The sequence below is a fragment of the Artemia franciscana genome, chromosome 4 (assembly GCF_032884065.1).
Source record: "Artemia franciscana chromosome 4, ASM3288406v1, whole genome shotgun sequence".
NCBI classification, from domain to species: Eukaryota; Metazoa; Arthropoda; class Branchiopoda; order Anostraca; family Artemiidae; genus Artemia; species Artemia franciscana.
Window position 1 is genome coordinate 16,080,439 of NC_088866.1, and position 21,123 is coordinate 16,101,561.

The following is a 21,123-nucleotide window of genomic DNA, read 5'->3' on the forward strand; positions in this document are numbered from 1 at the left end:
CCCCCTGTTTGGCCAACCCCCAAAGCATTGTGTAATTTACCAAGCATGGAGACAGCAGCTTATTTGTGTAAATTCAAAAGGTATATACCACTAAATGAATCTTAAAGGAGAATGGAAAGGCTGACAACTGCGTTTGGGGATTTGTCAACTATTCAACCTCCATTTATTGTCTTGCGAGAGTCACCACTGCCTCTGTAAAGGCTGTACCTGATTGTCTATATGTATTTTTGTTTTTTTTATTACGAATCGCACCAATTTTTGGTTTCTTTTTCGGGGGGGGGGGAGAGGTAAACCCGGTAACACTCCCCCTGGATGTGGCCTCTGGAGGTGGATTTAACCTTATTTTGCCTTGGTGATTCTCCATCTGAAGACGCCTTATCAAGTAAATTCGTGTCCAAAATAAGGAATAGCAAACACCATTTGAAAACCATTGCTTGGAGACATTGCGAGTAGTTTCGGAGGCAAGAATTCAAGTACATCTGAAGCAAAAAGTGTCTGACCCCTTAGTACACATGGCACACTTGAAATGCAAAATTCTAATCTCGTTGTAATTTACATTATCAGATAAGAATGCAAAAATTTACTTAAATGATTCGCGGTCTCTTTTTTTTCCTAATTTATAAGCTCCGGAAATGTAGAGCAATTATCTCCTCCAAAATTGTCTACAGATAACAGTTGAGACAAAACTATTTATATGTGTGCGTCCTAGATTGATTTGAGCATTATATTGTCCGGTCGAGCGTGCGCAATAGATAACATTTAGAAAATGAAAAAAATGAATAGATTGAACGTTTCATATACATCACATAAACAGGTCAGTTTGCTATTTTAACTTTTTAATCTTTACATAATCTAAAGCATATTTTATGTTATTTATTCTTTTTTTTTACTTTTTTATTTTATCTCTAGTAGGCTAAAGCATTTCTTCATTCATTTTATTTAGTTATATATCTGAGGTCCTTTGTTAAACCCGTTATTCCCATAGTTTGGAATTTATCTTCGCCTGTGACTGTGTGCGTTATTTACTAAAATATCATTTGAAATGACTTTAAAAAAAAGAAAGATAATAACGACAGAAAACTTGATAATCTGATTAAAACAAACTAGTTGCATATTATAAAGTGAGGATTTCATTGTTCTAGTGTTTCCTTTTAGTTATCCTAAGGTTATATCTGGGACCATCAGGGGGTGGCAGTGGGGTGCATTGGCAGAGAAGCCACTATTACACTGTGAAGGAGCGTAAAAGTCTAATGGCAGTATTTATATTTATCTTAGTAAGATGGTTTCAAACAGTTCGTGGTAACGAATTGTAAGTAATGAGCTACCTGGCTCAATAGTAAACGAAACTATAAGAAATTGATAAGAAACTATAAGATTTTGATACCAATAGGTATATCAATAGAACCAAATTTGTATGCTGATTTCAAATATATAAGTTTCGTTAAGTTTAGTCTTATTCACCAAAGGTTACGAGCCTGAGAAAATGTGCCTTATTTTTGGAAAAAAAGGGGGAAACAGCACCTAAAAGTCATAGAATCTTAATGAAAGCAGATATTATACAGAATCCCACCATCGTATTCAGCGTATCAGAAAACCATACTGTAGAGGTTTCAAGCTTCTATTTGCAAAAATGTAGATTTTTTTTTGCGAGAAGAAAAATCACAGATGCGTGTTTATTTGTTATTTTTTTCAGGGGTGATAGTATTGACCTTGTATTCCTGAAATATCGTGAGTGGGCTCATTCCAACGGAAATTAAAAGTTGCAGTGCTCTTTTTAAGTGACCGAAAAGATTGGAGGGCAACTGGGCCTACTCTCCCACCCCTTTTCCCAAAATCGTCCGATTAAAATTTTGAGATAGCCATTTTGTTCATCATAGTTGAAAGTCCCAATAACGATGCCTTTTGATATAACATGACCCCCCCCCACACAAAGCCCCACCGGAAAGGTCTTTTAAGTTATAAAAATTGCCCATTGTTAACGCATAGCATTTGTTATTGGGAAGCATGCATACATTTTAGGGTGGGAAGACGAATTTTCTGCTGGGGTTTTTTCACGGGGGAAGTTTCCAGGGGTAAACTTGTCAGAGGAAATTATACACTGGGAGAATTTGACATAATTCCTATACTTTTTTTTATTTCTTGCTTGCTCTTTTCCGTCTCAATTTTACGCGTGGAGTAATTAAGGGTAATTGTCATGGGTAAATTTTCACCGGGATGAAATTGTCTAGAGGATATATCCCGAGGAAAATATTTTTCCTGGGATTATTTAAAAAACGATCAGAGATTAAATAAAAAAACACGTTTCTTTCATCTAAAATGAATATCGTCCCAATTCTTTAAGAACAACTCCTGAAACACAAGGGTCGTTTAATTGGAACAATCAGAAGCTTTTTTTAAAAGTACTAAAAAACTTTAGCATAAAGAGAGATGCGTTGAGGAGGAGGCATCTCCCTTCATATATGTAATAATTTCTTTTCGTTTTAAATTTTAATGTTGTCCTTACTTTCAGTTGAAAAAATGTGTTTTTTTTTTTCAACCTTTAGAAGAGCACCACATGCAATGTTACCCAAAAGCAGTCCAAAGCTGCCATATATGTACAATTTTTGTTCGTTTAATAAGAAAGATTACCATCACCGTGCTGGCGCTTACATGGGGATATTTTTTGTGGAGGGGGTGGGGTGGGGTAGGGGGCAATAATATTTTTTTGGAAATGACTGGGGCAGAAACAAAAAAGAAACTAATTTGATAATTTGAACAAGAAGTCTTCAAAAATTCACTAAAATGTAGGACTTTGGCCCCCTAGCCTCCCTGGCTGCGTCCCTGTCGCCTTGGATCCTATCGTTTTTGTAGCTTTGCTAATATCGTCTTATATTTATTGAGTAGCCAAAGGGAACGCATGATAGGTAAAGAGAATGAATATAAGAAGGGATTTTGGAATATTCGACCTATATTCAGAAATGTATCAAACAGTTCGTGGTAACGAACTGTAGTAAGGAGCGACCCGGCTCAATAGTAACCAAAACTCTAAAACATGGAATTTTGATATCAATAGCTACATCAAAAGAATCGTATTTTAATGCTGATTTTAAATATATAAGTATAATCAAGTTTAGTCTTACCCATCAAAAGTTACGAGCCCGAGAAAATTTGCCTTATTTTAGAAAATAGGGGAAAACAACCCCTAAATTCATAGAATCTTAAGGAAAAGCACACCATGAGATGCAGCGTATCAGAGAACCCTATTCTAGAAGTTCCTATCTACAAAAATGTGGAATTTTGAATTTTTGACATTAAAACTTAAAACGAACAGAAATTACTTCGTATATGAAAGGAGCTGCTTCCTCATCAACGCCCCGCTCTTTACGCTAAAGTTTTTTACTGTTTTAAAAAGTAGAGTTAAGAGAAAGAGTCAAACTTTAGCGTAAAGAGCCGGGCGTTGAGGAGGGAGCAGCTCCTTTCATATACGAAGTAATTTCTGTTCGTTTTAAGTTTTAATGTCGCTCCTTACTTTTCGTTAGAAAAATTTGTTTTTTTTTAATTTAATATATAATATATGATGTAGAATATCCTAGAGTGTTTTTCTTTTAATTCTTTTTTTTTGTGTTTTGGGGGTTGAGTTATGATAGCAGTGTAAGATAAAAGTTAACGAAAACGGTTTAGAATGTTGTACCTTCGACAAGATTTGTAAAATTATCGAAATTATTAAGTAAAAGGAAGCTAATTTGAAAATTTTGTTTCTTTCCTTTTTTTCCCTAAATTACTGCTATTTAACGGTGGAACTTTCTAAACCCTTTGGTAGCACAGTGGTTTAACCTTCTGCCTGGTAATACTAGTCCCGAGAGTTTATCTCATCTACCACAAGGTTGGGCAACAGACTTGCTTTCTGTCTCTGTAAGAAAAAAGACCCGGCAACCGAAACGTTAATTCGACGCCCTTTGCGCCATCAATGGTTTTTGTTATCCTTTTTTCAACTTTCTAAAAGAGCCTTTATGCAGTTTAAAACGGACATATTTCCAACTTGTGATATTCACCGTCTTACGAGTAACAGAAGTACTACGGGAAGAAAAAGGCACTGTGACCAGATTGTTTTTCGTGTGCGAGGTGCTAAACTAAAAAGAATCACCAAATATAGGCAAAACATTTCATAGTTTTGTCTAAGACCTATCTTTTGCCAGAATTTACTAACTTCTACGGAAAATTCCTAGAAAGTATTATTCTCCGTAAATGCACTCATAATTAACAATTTCGGGAAAAAGATATTGCAAATACTGGTAATCAAGGGCGTATCCAAAGTTTTTGTTTAGGGGGATTTTTTTTCGGGAGGGGGGTTACAACAAAACTTAAATAAATGTATCAAAATCTGCTTATATGAATTTGTGTCAAGTTTTTAAGATTCGAAAAAAATCGGGGGGGGGGGGGTGAGCCACGCAACCCCCCTGGTTATGGCTATGATGCTAATGTATTGCCTGCGGCAACCCCGAGTGCAAATTTAAGATTTAATTGTTTTCAACATGCAATGACTCGATTAGAAATTAACTTTGTTAATTTAAATTCCATTCTGATGTTTTTCTGCAGACGATAATTGTAAATTTATTCAATTGCCTCTTAATATTTCATCAAAAAAAGAACTCTGGTGTCCAAATAGTGAGTTATCACGAGCGCAATTTTTGGCATGGTAAAAAGGGATGAGTCAAGTAAAATGACATGGCGAACGTAAATAGATATTTTAAGCCATGACGTGATTCTATTTCTGCAACTTTGCTGCCAAAAAGGTTTTGTTTATAAAGCTGTATTCAAATGTTCGTCTTATCTGTTAAGCAGAACCCGTGCTTAAGTTTTTTTTAAGAAGCTTTCATTTCATGATTTATTGTATATACTCCAAAAGAATTCAAGCTTATTTTGAATGCTAAAGATGGAATTAATCCCTGTCTGAGGTTTCAGAAGAGTCCATCAACAAGAAGAAAACCTAGTGTTTTTGTTTTATTGCTTTTATATTTTCTTTTAATTTATGTTTTGTTACCTTTTTCGTTGCAACAAACCCCCCCTCCCCGTTTCTGGCTGCACCACACACGAAATACCAACACAAGGCGCTGATTTCAGGGAGACTCCACAGCTACTGTCAAGGCCGTATCCAGGAGAGGGGAAGGGGGTTAGGGGGTTTGAACCCCCCGAAGTGTTCGTCCGACTCGTTAAAACGTAACAAAAATAAATATTTTTTTTTGCATTTTCAAAGTTTTTTAACCTCCTCCCTAAAAAAATCCTGGATACGACCCTGATATATATATATATATATATATATATATATATATATATATATATATATATATATATATATATATATATATATATATATATATATATATATATAATGCTTGTGTAGGGAGCGGGATTCGCCAAAAGATTGACCCAATAAATCTAATAGAAAAATTGACACATTCTTGCCTTAGAACACAGTTTTTGCGCCGTTCGACTCAATCCCCATAACAAGTGTTCTAATACCCCCACAATATCCAATTTAGTTATACCTAATCGTATGAATACACCTCTATGTATATATTAACTGAATAAGACATCAGATGCCAATCTGAATGGCCAAGCATATTATGGCTAGGTGATACGACTTTAGAAACTCAGGTCCGTTGAGACGGCTGGGCCAGTATATTAAGTACAGAGGGCATATGTACTTTAACATGTTACTTCTTCCTCTAAAAGCTTATGAGCGTTGAGCCGCCTAAGACGGATACTTCGGCAAACATTGTTCGTTTATTCCACAGAGGGCAGATGTACGAAGACTTGTTACTATTACTTCTACTTAAAAACTTTTCGCAACCTGAAGCTTTCTAAGGCTGACACCTCGATGAAGGCTCATTGACCTCCCTGTGGTGCCCAACTCTTCTTCTTTAGAAATCAGAATCTCTCAGTCTTATTTTATAGTCTCGTCCCAGCCAATATCTGGTAGATTCCCAAACAAAATTTATCTTTGCTACTTTTTAATGTTTGCTAAAATATTTCAACCTTGCTTCCTTGCTACTCCCATTTCCACTGAAGTACTTTTCATTCGGCTCATGAATCAGCAGATGGAGTTACTAGCAGAAACATTTTAATTTTAAATTTTATCGTATATATTCGTTCATACCTGTATTTTAGCTCTAAATTATCAGATTAAGCTCATCTCCAAATGGAGCCAAGTAGTGTCGGGTCACTGTGAATGAGAGCAAGGTGAATTTGTTATTTGCTGGCTGACTAAATTTTTAAAATCGCAGTTCTCCCCAGCAACAGCGCCCGGGACAGCGTGCCCCAGCCCCCCTTCCTTTGAAGGGCCCTGGTTCTGCTTAAAAATATATTTCATATGATATATAGCCTTTTGATTTACCATAATCGAGATAAAGATCGACAGTGAATTTAATTTGAAACCAACTTATTACCAGGAACTTGTTTTGATTTTGGACAGCTAATATTCTCATGAACGAAAAAACAACGTATCATACACATAATTTAAGTCCCTTCCCAATATTAGATGATTTATTAGCGTTTCCTCACAACTGGGAAAATATGTTTGTGGCCTAAATCTAAAAGCAAAAAGCAAGGCTAAAAATGAAGAGTGATATCATTATATAAACGCTTTGCCAACTTAGTAATACCGTGTGCTAATGTGCCAGTATAAACCGAGCTGTGCCCAGGAATTGTTGAATGTATCTTTGAAAAAGAGGGAATGCCGACGCAACTAATAGCTAAAGTTAAAACGAACATCGCTAAGGTATGTTCAGTTCAGGACTTATTGTACTTATATGTAACATCAGATAAATTAAAGGCAATATTTTGATATATCACGCATCAGGTAGCAAAAAAAAAGAAAATATACTAATTGAATCCTCATTCAACTCTATTTCCAAATATGATAATTTCTACTGTCGCAATTGCACCCCGCTCCCCTCCAATAGCAGAATCTAGCCATAGGCTATAAAAAAGTCAGTTTATAGGCTAAAAAATTTAATGTTTTACATTATCTTTGGGTACTTATGTCTTATCAACAGTCGGTCTATAATACCGATGTAAAAAAGAAGAAAAAATATAATCTGGAAAGTTTTTTTTGTATAGCTTAGGGTTCTATCTAGGTCACAGGGAGGGAGGGGTCTGGAGCGAAATTGCGACGGTAGCAACTATTATAATTGAAAAAAGTGATGAATAGGGGATCGGATGGTGTATACCTTTTTTGCTAGCTGATTTCTTTGTTATATCTTAATATTACGAATTACTAACTAAAAAATAATAAATTATAGAATTTTGTCCGTCGTCATTTGCACGCATTATTTCGTAGGAATTTATAAATGGGACTAACCATCAAACAATAGGGGAGTGGAAGCTTGAGTAGGGGCGTCGTTTGAGGATGGTCAATAGGCACTGGCCCACCTTCTGTTCGAAAATTCATTAAGCATCCTGTAAAAACGAAAAGTTTCGTAAGAAAAAGGGTGGATTTAAAGAACAAATGAGGAACTGGTAAAAAATATGTGAAAAGTAAAAAAAAGTGAAAATCACATTATATACTTATTTTTGTAGAATGGAGAGATAGTGTGACTTTCACAATTATTAACTAATAGCAAAACTCATGGTTGCTGGTTTGGAGGCAGTGACCCCCCCCCCTCTGGAAAATTAATGTACAGGAAAATTGTATATATTCATATTTATATCCCGGCAAAGCCAACCTCCCGATAGCACCTCCTCCCTATTTAACCTATGATCTATCCTGGCGGTGTTCGTGGTAAGACAAACATGAAATGGTTAGGATTTTATTAAGACTAATTGAATGGAATTGCATGTACAAGCTAATAATAAGCGGTAGTTAGCCACATAATAGTTATGTATCTTATATACCTTGGCTTGAATATGGAAGAGACGCAAGCCCTTAAAATGTTGGTAATCTTTATCTTTGAACTGGATAAGCAAATGAGATGAATCGGCAAGCAGCGTCCTAAAGCTTTGCTTTTATAAGGTGGTAACGGTGTATCCAAGATTTTTGTTCAGGGGGAGGAGGGTACACAGAAACTTTAAAAACCTATAACAAATTTGTTAATATGCATTTTCGTTTTGTTTTTACGAGACGGACAAAAATTCTGCGGGGGTTCAAGTCTGAACCTCCCCCCTGGATACGCCTTTGCCAGGTGGTAAGAAAAACAAATTCTAGAAGGGAAACACGGAATAAAAACAAGATAAGATAATAAGATAAGAATTATTCATCGTGAAAAACTCATACAATATTACATTTTACTATTCCCCCAAAGGCTCTTTGGCCTGTAAAGAAAGGGGAAGACAAACGAGTCACTTACTCAGAGAAGAAAAAAAAAAAAAAACAAAATTAAAATAGTCACTTACTCGCAGAGACTCGAAGAGCAAAAAGGAGAAGAAACGAAAATATGAATAAAATAAAAACTATAGAAAACAAAACTAAATGGAATGAATAGACTAAATTTTTTAAGTAGATTAGTAGATTAAATAGACTCAAATATAATATATATATATATATATATATATATATATATATATATATATATATATATATATATATATATATATATATATATATATATATATATATATATATATATATATATATATATATATATATATATATATATATATATATATATATATAATTAAAAATAAATAGATAAGATAACATCTAAAAAGTCAAAAAAATTTTAATAATTTTTTAAACAAACCGAATGAGTGGCACATTCGAGCTGATTCGGGCAACTTATTCCACACAATATGACTCGCAGATGAAGTGTTGAACGAAAAATTAAAGAATGTTCGAACAATATGATATTTTGTTTTTGGCCGAAGGCATGGGAAAATAATATGATATAGGTTAAGAAGTGTCTGAGCTGAGAGGGACTCACCCACGGGGCAGAGAAGAAGCTGTTTAAAGGCAGAGAGGGAGGGGTATAAAGAAATTGAACGTTTTGGTAAATGAATTAAAAGTGCTATAATTCTTTGAAGTTGTAAAAAAGATAAAACTCCATCTCCTCCTTTCAAAAAAAGATTAGTGCAAAATCAAGCTTCTAATTCCTTAAGAAGAGGGATCAGTGTCAGAGTCGTTGTCATCACTTTAGCCCTTCTTTATCTGAAATAACAATTGGTTCACAAAATCTAAGAAGAAAAGCCAAACAGTATATTCTTGCGTGTAATAATTTTCGGAAATTTCACAAAAACAAATGAGATGTTTTCGTGACTTACAAAGACACAAGTGGATCGCGGAACACAGTTTATCGTTTTGCGGAGAAATGTTTTCTTGTGTATTCAACTAGAATTACATGCCTGGACTCGTAGCCGTTCTTACATCTATACCCAGGGATTTTCAGTTCACCTGAGAAATCCAGTGTTTGCTACGAGAAATAACAGCTAAGCATGTAGTTACCGAGTCTAGAACTGTTTGTCTAGGATGTGAATTGCCTCCAGTCAAGGAACTTCTTTTGGCCCTGTTTTTACAATATTGGTTTCAATCAGATAATCAAGCCAGAATATATGCTGCGATGTCGCTCAGCCGTTTTCGGTCCATAAACCCAACCATTATTAAATTTACTGATATTCGTCGTTACCTTTGCAAAGTTTAAGTCGCTTCTTATGTATAGAAAAAAAAAATCAAAAATGTTTACTCCTATTTGAAAAAAGTAAACTTTTCCACGATGGCTTTTATTCGTGCTTTCAATTCAATTTCTTGAATGGGCAATCTGATGAAATAGTTTCAATGAGAATATTAGCCAGAATTCGTGCTACGGCGTCGCCTCATTGTCCTTGGCAAACTCAGCCTTTTCCATTATGTTCTATTGCCACCTAACGCAGCCCTATTGATACTGTTACATATTAATATCCTTACCTGTTATGTTCTATTACCACCTAACGCAATATAAGCCTTATTGATACAGTTCGTTAACTATGTAAAGTTGAAGTTGCTTCTTATGTATAGCTAAAAAAAAAGTATGGTTACTCATGCTTGAAAAAAGTGAATTATTCCACTACGGCTTTTGCTCATGCTTTCTACTAGCCTTTCTTATATTTAGCCAAAAAAGGGGCTGTTCATACATGAAAAAAGTTAATTATTCCAAAATGGCTTTAGCTCATGCTTTCTATTCAACGCCTTGAATTGGGCTGTCTGGTGATTATTAACTTCTCCCAGACATACCAACCGGAATTCGTATGGCAACGTCTTTCGATCGCGTATGGCAAAACTACTCTTTTCTGTCTTGTTCTGCTACCACCTAACGACCAATATAAGTGTCATTGATATTGGCCATTCTTGATACAAAATAAAAACCCTCTCTTATATGTTGCCAAAAAAGTGGTGACTCATACTTGAAAAAAGGTAAATTATTCCAGAATGGCTTTTATTCATGTTTTAATTCAAATGTCATGAATGGGCGGCCATAACTCACGCTTATACATCGGTTGATTTCCACATAGCAACTTATAACTGATGTAAACATTGAGACTTTTAGCGTAAAAAAATGGCGTCGTACTAGCATTTAAGCTGTCTTAATGCATTTAGCCTCATATTTCAGAATTAGTGACAAATTTCGGCTTAGTAAGGTTTGTATTCGAGGAATGGTAAAATACTTTTCACATCCCCTTAGGGTGAAGGAATGTGCCACGGATGATAAATTACCAAAAATCATGCTTCTTTGTCATCCTTCCGGGATCATTCCAAAAAAGGTCTTCCCCGAACGTGATGAGAAGTCATTAGAAGGGATCTAAAGGAAATTGGGGTAGAGTAGTGTGAGTAGCTGTGCTGACCTTGAGTAGTATATGTGCTGCGTCCAAAATTAAAGAAACATACTTATTGCCCGTAAAAATGCTCTGTACCACTCTAACGACATTTAAGCATTTATTCTTTTTCAGATGAACGGAACATTCTGTGAAGAATCACTTTCACTGCCATCTTTAGACGACCTCGAAAAACTGGATTCGAATTCGAACCCACACGAAGTTGAAGACGCAATTCTTAAATATACCGGTGCCATGTCCTCTTGTGTCGATCAACTCAAATCAATCCAACAAGAGCAAATGCCAAAAGTTCTCAATCACGTCCACGATATGATTCGAAAGGCATGGGCAGTTCCTATTTTCGGGCATGACCTAGTTGATAACCTATGTAATGTCCTTAGAATGAATGGAGGGCTAGATATTCTATTAGATAATTGTTCATCAACTAAAGACGATTTAAAATTAAGCAGCGCTAAACTGCTTGAACAGTGTTTAACTCAAGAGAATCGTGGATATGTTGTTGAAAACGCGTTACAGAAAGTAGTGCAAGTAGCTTGTAATTACACAAAAGAAAGTCAAAATCCTGATCACAGCCGTGTTGGTACAGGGATATTAGAACATCTTTTTAAGCACAATGAAATGACTTGTACAGATGTAGTGAAATTAGGTGGTTTAGAAGCAGTGATACGTGAATGCCGGAAGACAGATGTTGAAACGCTGCGCCACTGTGCTGGTGCTCTTGCCAATCTTTCTCTCTATGGTGGTGCTGAAAATCAAGAACAAATGATAAAAAGAAAAGTTCCATATTGGCTCTTTCCTCTCGCTTTCCATAATGACGATAATATAAAATACTATGCCTTTCTAGCTATTGCTGCTTTAGTGGCTAACAAAGAAATTGAAGGACAAGTGAGAAACTCTGAGGCATTGAACTTGGTAGAGCCATTTGTAAACAGTCATGACCCAATATTGTTTGCGACCACGTGTGCAACCCACAGACATGGTCAGAATAAAAATTGGTTGGAAAGGTTGGTGCCCATCTTAACTTCTGAAAAGGAAGAAGCAAGAAATTTAGCAGCTTTTCATTTTGCAATGGAGGCCGGAATTAAAGTAAAACGAGGCCAGAAGGAGATATTTAAAGGTAACTACTACTACTACTACTACTACTACTAATAACTCACTGCAGCACAAAGCCGCCTGAGGCCAACACAGCTACGCACGCTCCGCCTCCAACCTAATCTATTTAAAGCCTCCCTCTTTACACCCTCCCAGGAAGCTCCCATTTCCTTTAAATCTTTATTTATGACATCCTCCCAACCCAGACAAGGACGACCTGCTTTCCATGTAGCCCCAGACGGTTGGCCAAAAAGGACAATCTTCGGTAATCTGTCATCCTTCATCCGTAGAACGTGGCCTAGCCATCTCAACCTTTCTTTCATTATAGCCCCAGAAAGCGGGATTGAACCACACTTTTCGTACAACCTACTGTTTGAAATACGGTCAGTCAGCCGGGTACCCAGAACAATCCGTAGGCAATTTCTCTGGAAAAAATTTAGTAAATTTTCATCTGCTTTTCGGAGTGCCCATGCTTCAGAGCCATATTTGACCACTGTCATCATTGTAGCTTCCAATATTCTAATCTTGGTTTGTAGACTTATCTTTCTATTCTTCCAAACCTTTTTTAACTGTAAAAAAACACCCTGGGCCTTAGCTATTCTACTTTTAACATCTTCACTGCTCCCACCATCTTTACTAATAATACTACCAAGGTAACTGAAGCTCCCAACCTGATCAATCTTTTCGTTACCTAATGTCACCTGTTCATCTTCACTTATTCCTAGCCCTAGTGACTTAGTCTTCTTAACATTAATTTTCAAGCCTATTTTAGCACCCTGAACTCGTAAAACCTCTAAAAATTCATTCATGTTCTAAAAATTCATTCATTTTCTTGCCACACTATAAAAAATTGAATAAATTTAATTACATAAATATAGTATAATTTACATTAAAAAAAAAACAAAAAAGAACAAAGCAAGCGATAGGCTTGTCTCGTTGTAAATAATAATAGAATGTTTCGGGCAATAAAACCATAGATGTTGGAGCCCCATAAACCTTGTGCCACAGAATGACAAAATAACAGACAACCGTTCTAATAAAAATAAAAATCAACAATAATAACAAATACCAAAAAATTTAGTAATAAACTAAAATTGGTTATCCAGATATGAATTGGTATTACAGATAATACCTTCCACAGCCATATCCCTTATTATTTATTAAATAAAAAAAAACATTTTTTAAACTGAAATAATTAGCGACATTAAAGCTTAAAACGAACATAAATTATTCCGTACATGAAAGGGACTGTCCCCTCCTCAACGCCTTGCTCTTTACGCTAAAGTTAGACTCTTTATCACAGCTCCACTTTTTAAAACAGTAAAAATTTAGCGTAAAAAGCGAGGCGTTGAGGTGGGGACAGCTCCTTTCATATACAGAATAATTTCTGTTCGTTCTAAGTTTTAATGTCGCTCCATACTTTCAGTTAAAAACAACTTGTTTGTTTATATTTAATTTCTGACCGTTTTTAACTAATGGAGGTTCGAATTTTGCTCACAGTATATGAAAAATTAAAGCAAAATCTGCATATCAGTTTTGGCAGATTTATACCATGTTGCCCTTTCTTAATCCCTTGCTCTTTACGCTAGAGCTGTTTGCACTTTTAAAAAAGCTTCTTATTCTAATTAAACGGCCCCCGTGTTTCAGTAGGTGCTCTTACAGAAATGGGACAAACAGTCAAACTTTAGCGTAAAGAACAATATATTGAGGAGAGGGCAACCCTTCATATATGGAATAATTTCTGTTCGTTCAAAAAAAAATACTGGTAAATCTTGCCCACCCTCTATGAAACATACCCCTCCCCCTCATTGTCAACTCACCGTGGGAATCTCACCCTAAAATGCACCATTCCATTGTCTAATTCCCTCCAGACAGTTCCATCCTCGCTAAGAATCCCACTCCCTGTAAAATTAGTTTGGGACGATCAAGCCTAAAGAATTCTCCTTAGCATTCTTTCATTTGAATAACACTGTAATCTCTAATCGGTTTCTCGTCCACTCCAGAAATGCCCCCTTTTGTGGAAATTATTTCCCGTAAATCAAAACACGCGGAAAAAAGCCCCTGGATAATTCTCCCGGACATCTTCACGTGAAAAATTTGGCAAAGAGAATGTAAGACAATTAAAAAGAATTTCGTATGGCAATTCTGTCAGATCCCCCCCAGTGTAGCATTTCCCCTGGAATATTCACACCCCCTACCCAGAAATTTCTCTTCCCAAGGAAAATTTTCCATATAGAAATCCATCCCAAGCACACACACACACACCCTAAAAAAAGTCTTTATACTTCCCAATAACAATTTGTATACATAAACAATGGTCGAATTTCATAACTTACAGACCTCTGCCCATGGACTATTGGGGGTTATTTTACACCTAAAGAAATAATAATTGATTTTTCAATTATACAAAACAAAATGGCTATCTAAAAATTTTGATAAGATAATTTTGGGTGAAAATGGGTGTGGGAAAGGGCCCAATTGCCCTCCGATCTTTTTGGTCACTTAGAAAAGGCACTAGAACTTCTAATTTAGGTGTAAAATAATGCATCCGTCCGAATGCATCCTCTGCGATCTTATAGGACCATTATTTCGATATGATCACCCCTGAAAAAAAAAACAACGAGAAAACTAAATAAACACGCATACGTGATGTGTCTTCTGGCAAAAATAGCAAAATTCCGCATTTTTGCAGATAAGAGCTTGATAATTCTACAGTTGGGGTCTCTCGTACGCTGAATCCAATAGTTCGATTTTTAGCTTTCAGCCAAATTTAATTAAAACAAGTTTAATTTGGTATGACTTTTCAAATGTTAAGATTCCTTTAATTTTAGGGGGGTTTCCAGCTATTTTTAAAAATCAAGCAAATTTTCTCTGGCTCGTGACTTTTGATGGGCAACACTAAACTTGACGAATCTTGTATATTTAGAATCAGCATAATAAGTTGATTCTTTGGATGCATCTATTGATATTGAAGTTCCGTTTTTTAGAGTTTCGATCACTATTGAGCTGAGTCGCTCCTTACTTAAAGTACGTTACCACCAACTTTTTGATATTATAAAATTAGGTAAATAATGTGAGTTTATTGTAAATTGGTGTGGATAATAATAGTCAATTGCATACTTAATTATCATTGTTTATCTGAAGAGATAAAGACTGATTTTGTAAAGACAGATTAAACTAGATACTCTTTCTTCCATAGAGATTTCGCAGTACGAGTCTAGACTCGTTACAAAAACAGGATTTGTTTGTTTCAAAGAAATCATTTTGGATTAAGAAATTTTAGGTTTTTTAAGATGGTAACTATCTTGGATTACGACACTTTCCAAGGAAACCATTAACCATTACTATATGTAAGCATTGGTCAAAGTTTATAACTTATAGCCCCTCCCATGGGGACTGTGGGGGATTAAGTCGTCCCTGAAGACACAGTTATAAAGTTTTTCGACCACGCTGAACAAAATGGATATCTCAGAATTTTGATCCGTTGACTTTGGGAAAATAATTAGCGTGGGAGGGGGCCCAGGTGCCCTCCAATTTTTTGGTCACTTAAAAAGGCACTAGAAATTCTCATTTCCGTTAGAACGAGCCCTCTCGCAACATTCTAGGACCACTGGGTCGATACGATCACCGCTGGGAAAAAAAAAATTAACACGCATCCGTGATCTGCCTTCTGGCAAAAAATAGAAAATTCCACATTTTTGTAGATAGGAGCTTGAAACTTCTACAGTAGGGTTCTCTGATACGCTGAATCTGATGGTGTGATTTTAAGATTAAGATTCTATGACTTTTAGGGGGTGCTCCCCCCTATTTTCTAAAATAAGGCAAATTTTCTCAGGCTCGTAAATTGGGTAAGACTAAACTTGATGAAACTTATATATTTAGTATCAGCATTTAAATGCGATTCTTTTGATGTAGCTATTGGTACCAAAATTCCATTTTTTAGAGTTTTGATTACTATAGAGCCGGGTCGCTCCTTACTACAGTTCGTTACCACGAACTGTTTGATAAAACAAGAGCTAAGAGCTCATATGACACTTGTGACGAGGTATGGAGAGCTAAGAGCCAAGAGATCATATGGTATGAGCTCTAACAAAATTCTATGAATCAATAGACTGATTTAAAAGGAAAATAAGAGGCTTAACGCCGGTCAGGTTTTAAAATAAGAGCTCTGAGTCACGATGTCCTTCTAAATATCAAAATTAATTAAGATCCGATCACCCACTTGTATGTTATAAATACCGAATTTTTTCTAATTTTTCATCTTCTTTAGCCCCCCCAGATGGTCGAATCTGGGAAAACGACTCTATCAAGTCAATTTGTGCAGCCCCCTGACACGCCTACCAAGTTTCATCGTCCTAGGACGTCCAGAAGCACCAAACTCACCAAATCACTGAACCCCTCTCCCAACTACCCCAAAGAGAGCGAATCCAGTACGGTTCCGTCAATCACGTATCAAGGATATTTGCTTATTCTATCCACCAAGCTTCATCCCGATTCCTCCACTCAAAGTGTTTTCCAAGATTTACCCCTCCAACTCCCCCCAATGTCAAAAGATCTGGTCGGGATTTGAAATAAGAGCTCTGAGACATGAATTCCTTCTAAATATCAAATTTCATTAAGATCCGATCATCTATTCGTAAGATAAAAATACCCCAATTTTCACGTTTTCCAAGAATTCTAGTTTCCCCCTCCAATCCCCCAATGTCACAGGATCTGGTCGGAATTTAAAATTAGAGCTTTAAAGCACAAGATCCTTCTAAATATCAAATTTCATTAAGATCTGGTCACCCTTTCGTAAGTTACAAATACATCAATTTTCCAAATCCCCCCCCCCAACTCCACCAAAGAGAGCAGATCCGGTCTGGTTATGTCAGTCACGTATCTTAGACAGGTTTTTATTCTTCCCATCCAGTTTCATCCTGATCTCTCTGCTTTAAGTAATTTAACTATTTCCGGTACCCCCAACTGCCCCCCCCAATTACGCTGGATCCGGTTGAGATTTAAAATAAGAGATCTGAGTTACGAGGTCCTTCTAAATATGAAATTTCATTAAGATCCGATCACTCCTTGGTAAGTTGAAAATACGTCATTTTTTCTAATTTTTCATAATTACCCCCCCTCCCCAAATAGAGCGGATCCGTTCCAATTATGTAAATCACGTATCTAAGACTTCTACTTATTTTTCCCACCAAGTTTCATCCCGATCCCTCCAATCTAAGCGTTTTCAATCATTTTAGGTTTCCCCACCCCAAACTCCCCCCAGTGTCACCAGATCCGGTCGGGACTTAAAATAAGAGCTTTGAGACATGATATCCTTCTAAATATCAAATTTCATTGAGATCCGATCACCCGTTCGTAAGTTAAAAATACCTCATTTTTTCTAATTTTTCAGAATTAACCCCCCCCCCCCCTAACTACCCCAAAGAGAGTAGATCCGGTCCGGTTATATCAGTCACGTATCTTAGACAGGTTTTTATTCTTCCCATCCAGTTTCATCCTGATCTCACCGCTTTAAGTATTTTCTAAGATTTATGGTTCCCCCCCCCCAATTACGCTGGATCCGGCTGAGATTTAAAATAAGAAATTTGAGTTACGAGGTCCTTCTAAATATGAGGTTTCATGAAGATCCGATCACTCCTTCGTATGTTAAAAATACGTCATTTTTTCCAATTTTTCAGAATAAATCCCCCCCAATAGGGCGGATCCGTTCCAATTATGTAAATCACGTATCTAAGACTTCTACTTATTTTTTCCACCAAGTTTCAGCCAGATTCCTCCAGTCTAAGCGTTTTCCATCATTTAAGGTTCCCCCACCCCAAACTTCCCCCAATGTCACCAGATCCGGTCGGGACTTAAAATAAGAGCTTTGAGACACGATATCCTTCTAAATATCAAATTTCATTGAGATCCCATCACCCGTTCGTAAGTTAAAAATACCTCATTTTTTCTAATTTTTCAGAATTAACCCCCCCCCCCCCAACTACCCCGAAGAGAGCGGATCCGTTCCGGTTATGTCAATCATGTATCTAGGACTTGTGCTTATTTTTCCCTCCAAGTTTCATCCCGGTCCCTCCACTCTAAACGTTTTCTAAGATTTTAGGTTTCCCCTCCCACCCTCACCCCCAATATCACCAGATCTGTTCGGGAGTTAAAATAACAGCTCTGAGACACGATATCCTTCCCAACATCAAATTTCATTAAGATCTGATCAACTGTTAGTAAGTTAAAAATACTTCAGTTTTTCTATTTTTTCCGAATTAACGGGCCCCCCCACTCCCCCCTCACCCCCAGATGGTCAAATCGGGAAAACGACTATTCCTAGTTTAATCTGGTCCGGTCCCTGATACGCTTGCCAAATTTCATCGTCCTAGCTTACCTGGAAGTGCCTAAAGTAGCAAAACCGGGACCGACCGACCGACAGACCGACAAAATTTGCGATGCTATATGTCGCTTGGTTAATACCAAGTGACATAAAAAGAGAAAGGCGATTTTCAGCTTGTTTTTGTGCGTAATACCTTAAATTAGGTATTTTTTTCTAAAACCACACTGCCTTTCTGTGACGAACTAATAAGAGTTCAAATGGGGATAAATTCTTTATTAGAAAATGAAAGTAGAAAATACAAAATCTGCATATTTTGACCACATACACCAGCGGTTGTCATCATCATCAGAAAAACCAAAGTATAACAATTAAAACAAATGTATTTACATTTATATAAACAGCTATATGTGGCCGAAAGACCCAGATTTTTATATCTGTTTTTCACTGTCTAATAAAAGGACTTATCCCAATTTGAACTTTTATTTGTTAGTATTGTTTTTCATTATAGAGTGAAGTTTTTCAGTAATCGAAGTTAGCTATAAAGATAATCTATCACAGCTATGACTTGATGCACGTAAAATGTGACACAAATGAAACATTCAATTTGGCATGAAACCTGCCCAATAATAACCGAAATTTGTTACACAAAATATGCCATCACTGGGACTCAATTCACAGCATCCTGCAGACTAGGTAGACATTCTAAACTGACCTTCAATGGCATGTCCTTAATTATAAGGACGCATTGATTTTGTATTTCAGAAGCCTCGGGGCCAGTCTTGCCACTGGGCCAATGAAAAATTAAGTAATTTGGTAAATGATGAAAACCAAAAGACTAGCAAAAAAGACTAGCAAAAAAAAACGTATAAAATGGGAACAAACTGAACTTACCGTTGCATTAAAAGTAGAGTAGAATTTACGGACCTGAACTGTGCGTAACTATGATATGCACTATAAGAACACAAAAATTAAGAATTTAAATCAGTAACATATGCTGAGGGGGGGGAGGGGATGCATTCTTGGCTTGCCCCTGAAATCTCATGATTTATTTCTACCGTGTTTTATTTGATTTTGCTTATGTAATTTATCCATAAATTGCTGTGTTGCCTCCTCCTAAGTTAATCATGTTTGCGTGTCTTCCCAAAATCGTCTTATTTCTCCATTAAGGTCCAAGAAGGGTGAAAATTTGTAAAATTTGTCCTCTTTTTTACCTGTCTTTCTAAAATAAAACTGCCTATTTGTATGAAACTGGTTTACCCTTTTCGCCTAAATTGTGAAGTTAAGCTGCATGGGGTAAAGACAATTTTAAGTACTGGGTCCTTGCTACGGCTACTTCTAAGGAACCCCAGAAATACTAAGATCACATCAGTAATTTTTTTTGTAGAAATTGGTGCAGTGGAGCCACTGAAACGTATTGCTAGCTCACCGAGTCCTATTGCTTCAAAATATGCTGCACAGGCATTAAGGATCATTGGTGAAGAAGTGCCCCATAAGTTGACTCCTCAAGTTCCTCTATGGTCTGTTGAAGATGTTCGGCAATGGGTAAAACAGGTAATGGGATTTTTATTATGCTCTTTTCATGATGGATTAGATTTATCCTCAAATTATCTGACAGTAAAAGCCAGAACCGTGCATTCAGTAAATGTAGACACCCAACGCCTTAGCCTTTTAGACTCGTGAGTCCAAGTTAGATTTCTGAAATCTTAGAAGAGCTACCTCCAACCTGAAATTTTCTGTATAGAACTTGGTCTCCAGTTTTATGATAACACATTATTGGACTCAATATGCCTAGATTCTTAATTCGTTATTATCAATTAATAAAAAGGACAGATGTTGAGCTGTCGTGATATTAAAAAAATTAAAAAGCAATTTGAGAACGTAATTTGTTTGCCAACTCCTCTCTTAGGCGTTCATAATATATTCTTAACTCTAAAATTTGTCATCTCAAACTCTGCATTTTGCATCATGTACGTCTAAAAAGCTTGTCTAAAGTGCAGCTAGGAATTTTGATAAATAGTATTAATTTGTTTGGCTTTACAACTTATGTAATACTAGCTTTTCCATCCCTGGCAGCGAATATATTTTTCGCAAAGACGTGAGGAGTTTCATGACAGGCCGTTTGCGTTTTTCAGCTGTCAAAATAAACAAAGCTTTATGTGGAAAATTTTGTAGTAGTTTGTACATACGGATGTCGAATAATACTGGGTAACAGAAAATAGGACCTTTTTGTAGACATATTTATGCATGTAAAATATGTTGAAGCACATGTGATTCCGTTCTTGGAAATCTAACAAGCCTCTTTGGATATTGACAAGATTTTGGGGCGTAAAGCCTAATTTTTCTCTGACTTATTTTTCTTAAGTTTAGCCATCTGAATTCAAGTCTTTGGGGTTAATCCAAGAATATAGTAATATCAACATTAAAGCTGAAACCATCTGAGGAAGAATTAACAACATGGAAATCTTAACATCAAAATAAAATATTGACTGCCTTCGGGGTGCCAATGAATTGCCAAAAGAAAATATCTAGTCGAAATTATGAGCAACATTAACGAGCAAGAAACCTTATTTTAATGTTGTGTCCTTCGCTTTTAGTTGACAAATTTATGAAGCTTATTGTCCCATTTGTAATTTAGTATTTAGAAATTGAAAACAACAGCAAATGATAAGCTCGTTGATTTGAGAAAGATAAATTTTGTTGAACAAAAAATTTGGAGGATTTGTGTTTAGTTTCTGTCTCATCTTGTGCCTGTAATCGGCTTGTGAGCTATAAAAATTCTTCTGTGTATTGCACCTAGGAGGTTTTGTGAATTTGGATTTCACGAAACATTGACAGAAGTGTATCTCCAATGCGAAGGGAAGAAGAATTTCCCCAAGAGACGCAGATTTTATGCCTTTAATATAGACTTAATAGACCAAATCTGCAATTGT

At 36.2% G+C, this 21,123-nt stretch overlaps 1 protein-coding gene across 2 annotated transcripts; it reads left to right on the forward strand.

The window, feature by feature from the left end:
* Window positions 1–685: 685 nt before the first annotated feature.
* Window positions 686–21,108, forward strand: LOC136026056 (NAD(+) hydrolase sarm1-like). 2 transcript variants are annotated; one of them, XM_065702238.1, is made up of 3 exons: window positions 686–814; window positions 10,894–11,896; window positions 19,578–21,108. In XM_065702238.1, exons 1-3 carry the CDS (start codon window positions 767–769, stop codon window positions 19,871–19,873), a joined length of 1,347 nt encoding a protein of 448 aa, XP_065558310.1. In that variant the 5' UTR covers window positions 686–766; the 3' UTR covers window positions 19,874–21,108. The 2 variants fall into 2 exon arrangements, with proteins under 2 accessions (XP_065558310.1, XP_065558311.1); XM_065702239.1 differs by lacking the exon at window positions 686–814 and adding an exon at window positions 6,441–6,757.
* The last annotated feature ends 15 nt before the right edge of the window (window positions 21,109–21,123 follow it).

Bases quoted from the DNA above. Each gene is read 5' to 3' on its own strand.
- LOC136026056 (XM_065702238.1), top strand. From the start codon at position 767: ATGAAAAAAATGAATAGATTGAACGTTTCATATACATCACATAAACAG. The intron at 815-10,893 runs GTCAGTTTGCTA...ATTCTTTTTCAG, and splicing joins CATATACATCACATAAACAG to ATGAACGGAACATTCTGTGA. The intron at 11,897-19,577 runs GTAACTACTACT...TTTTTTTTGTAG, and splicing joins CCAGAAGGAGATATTTAAAG to AAATTGGTGCAGTGGAGCCA.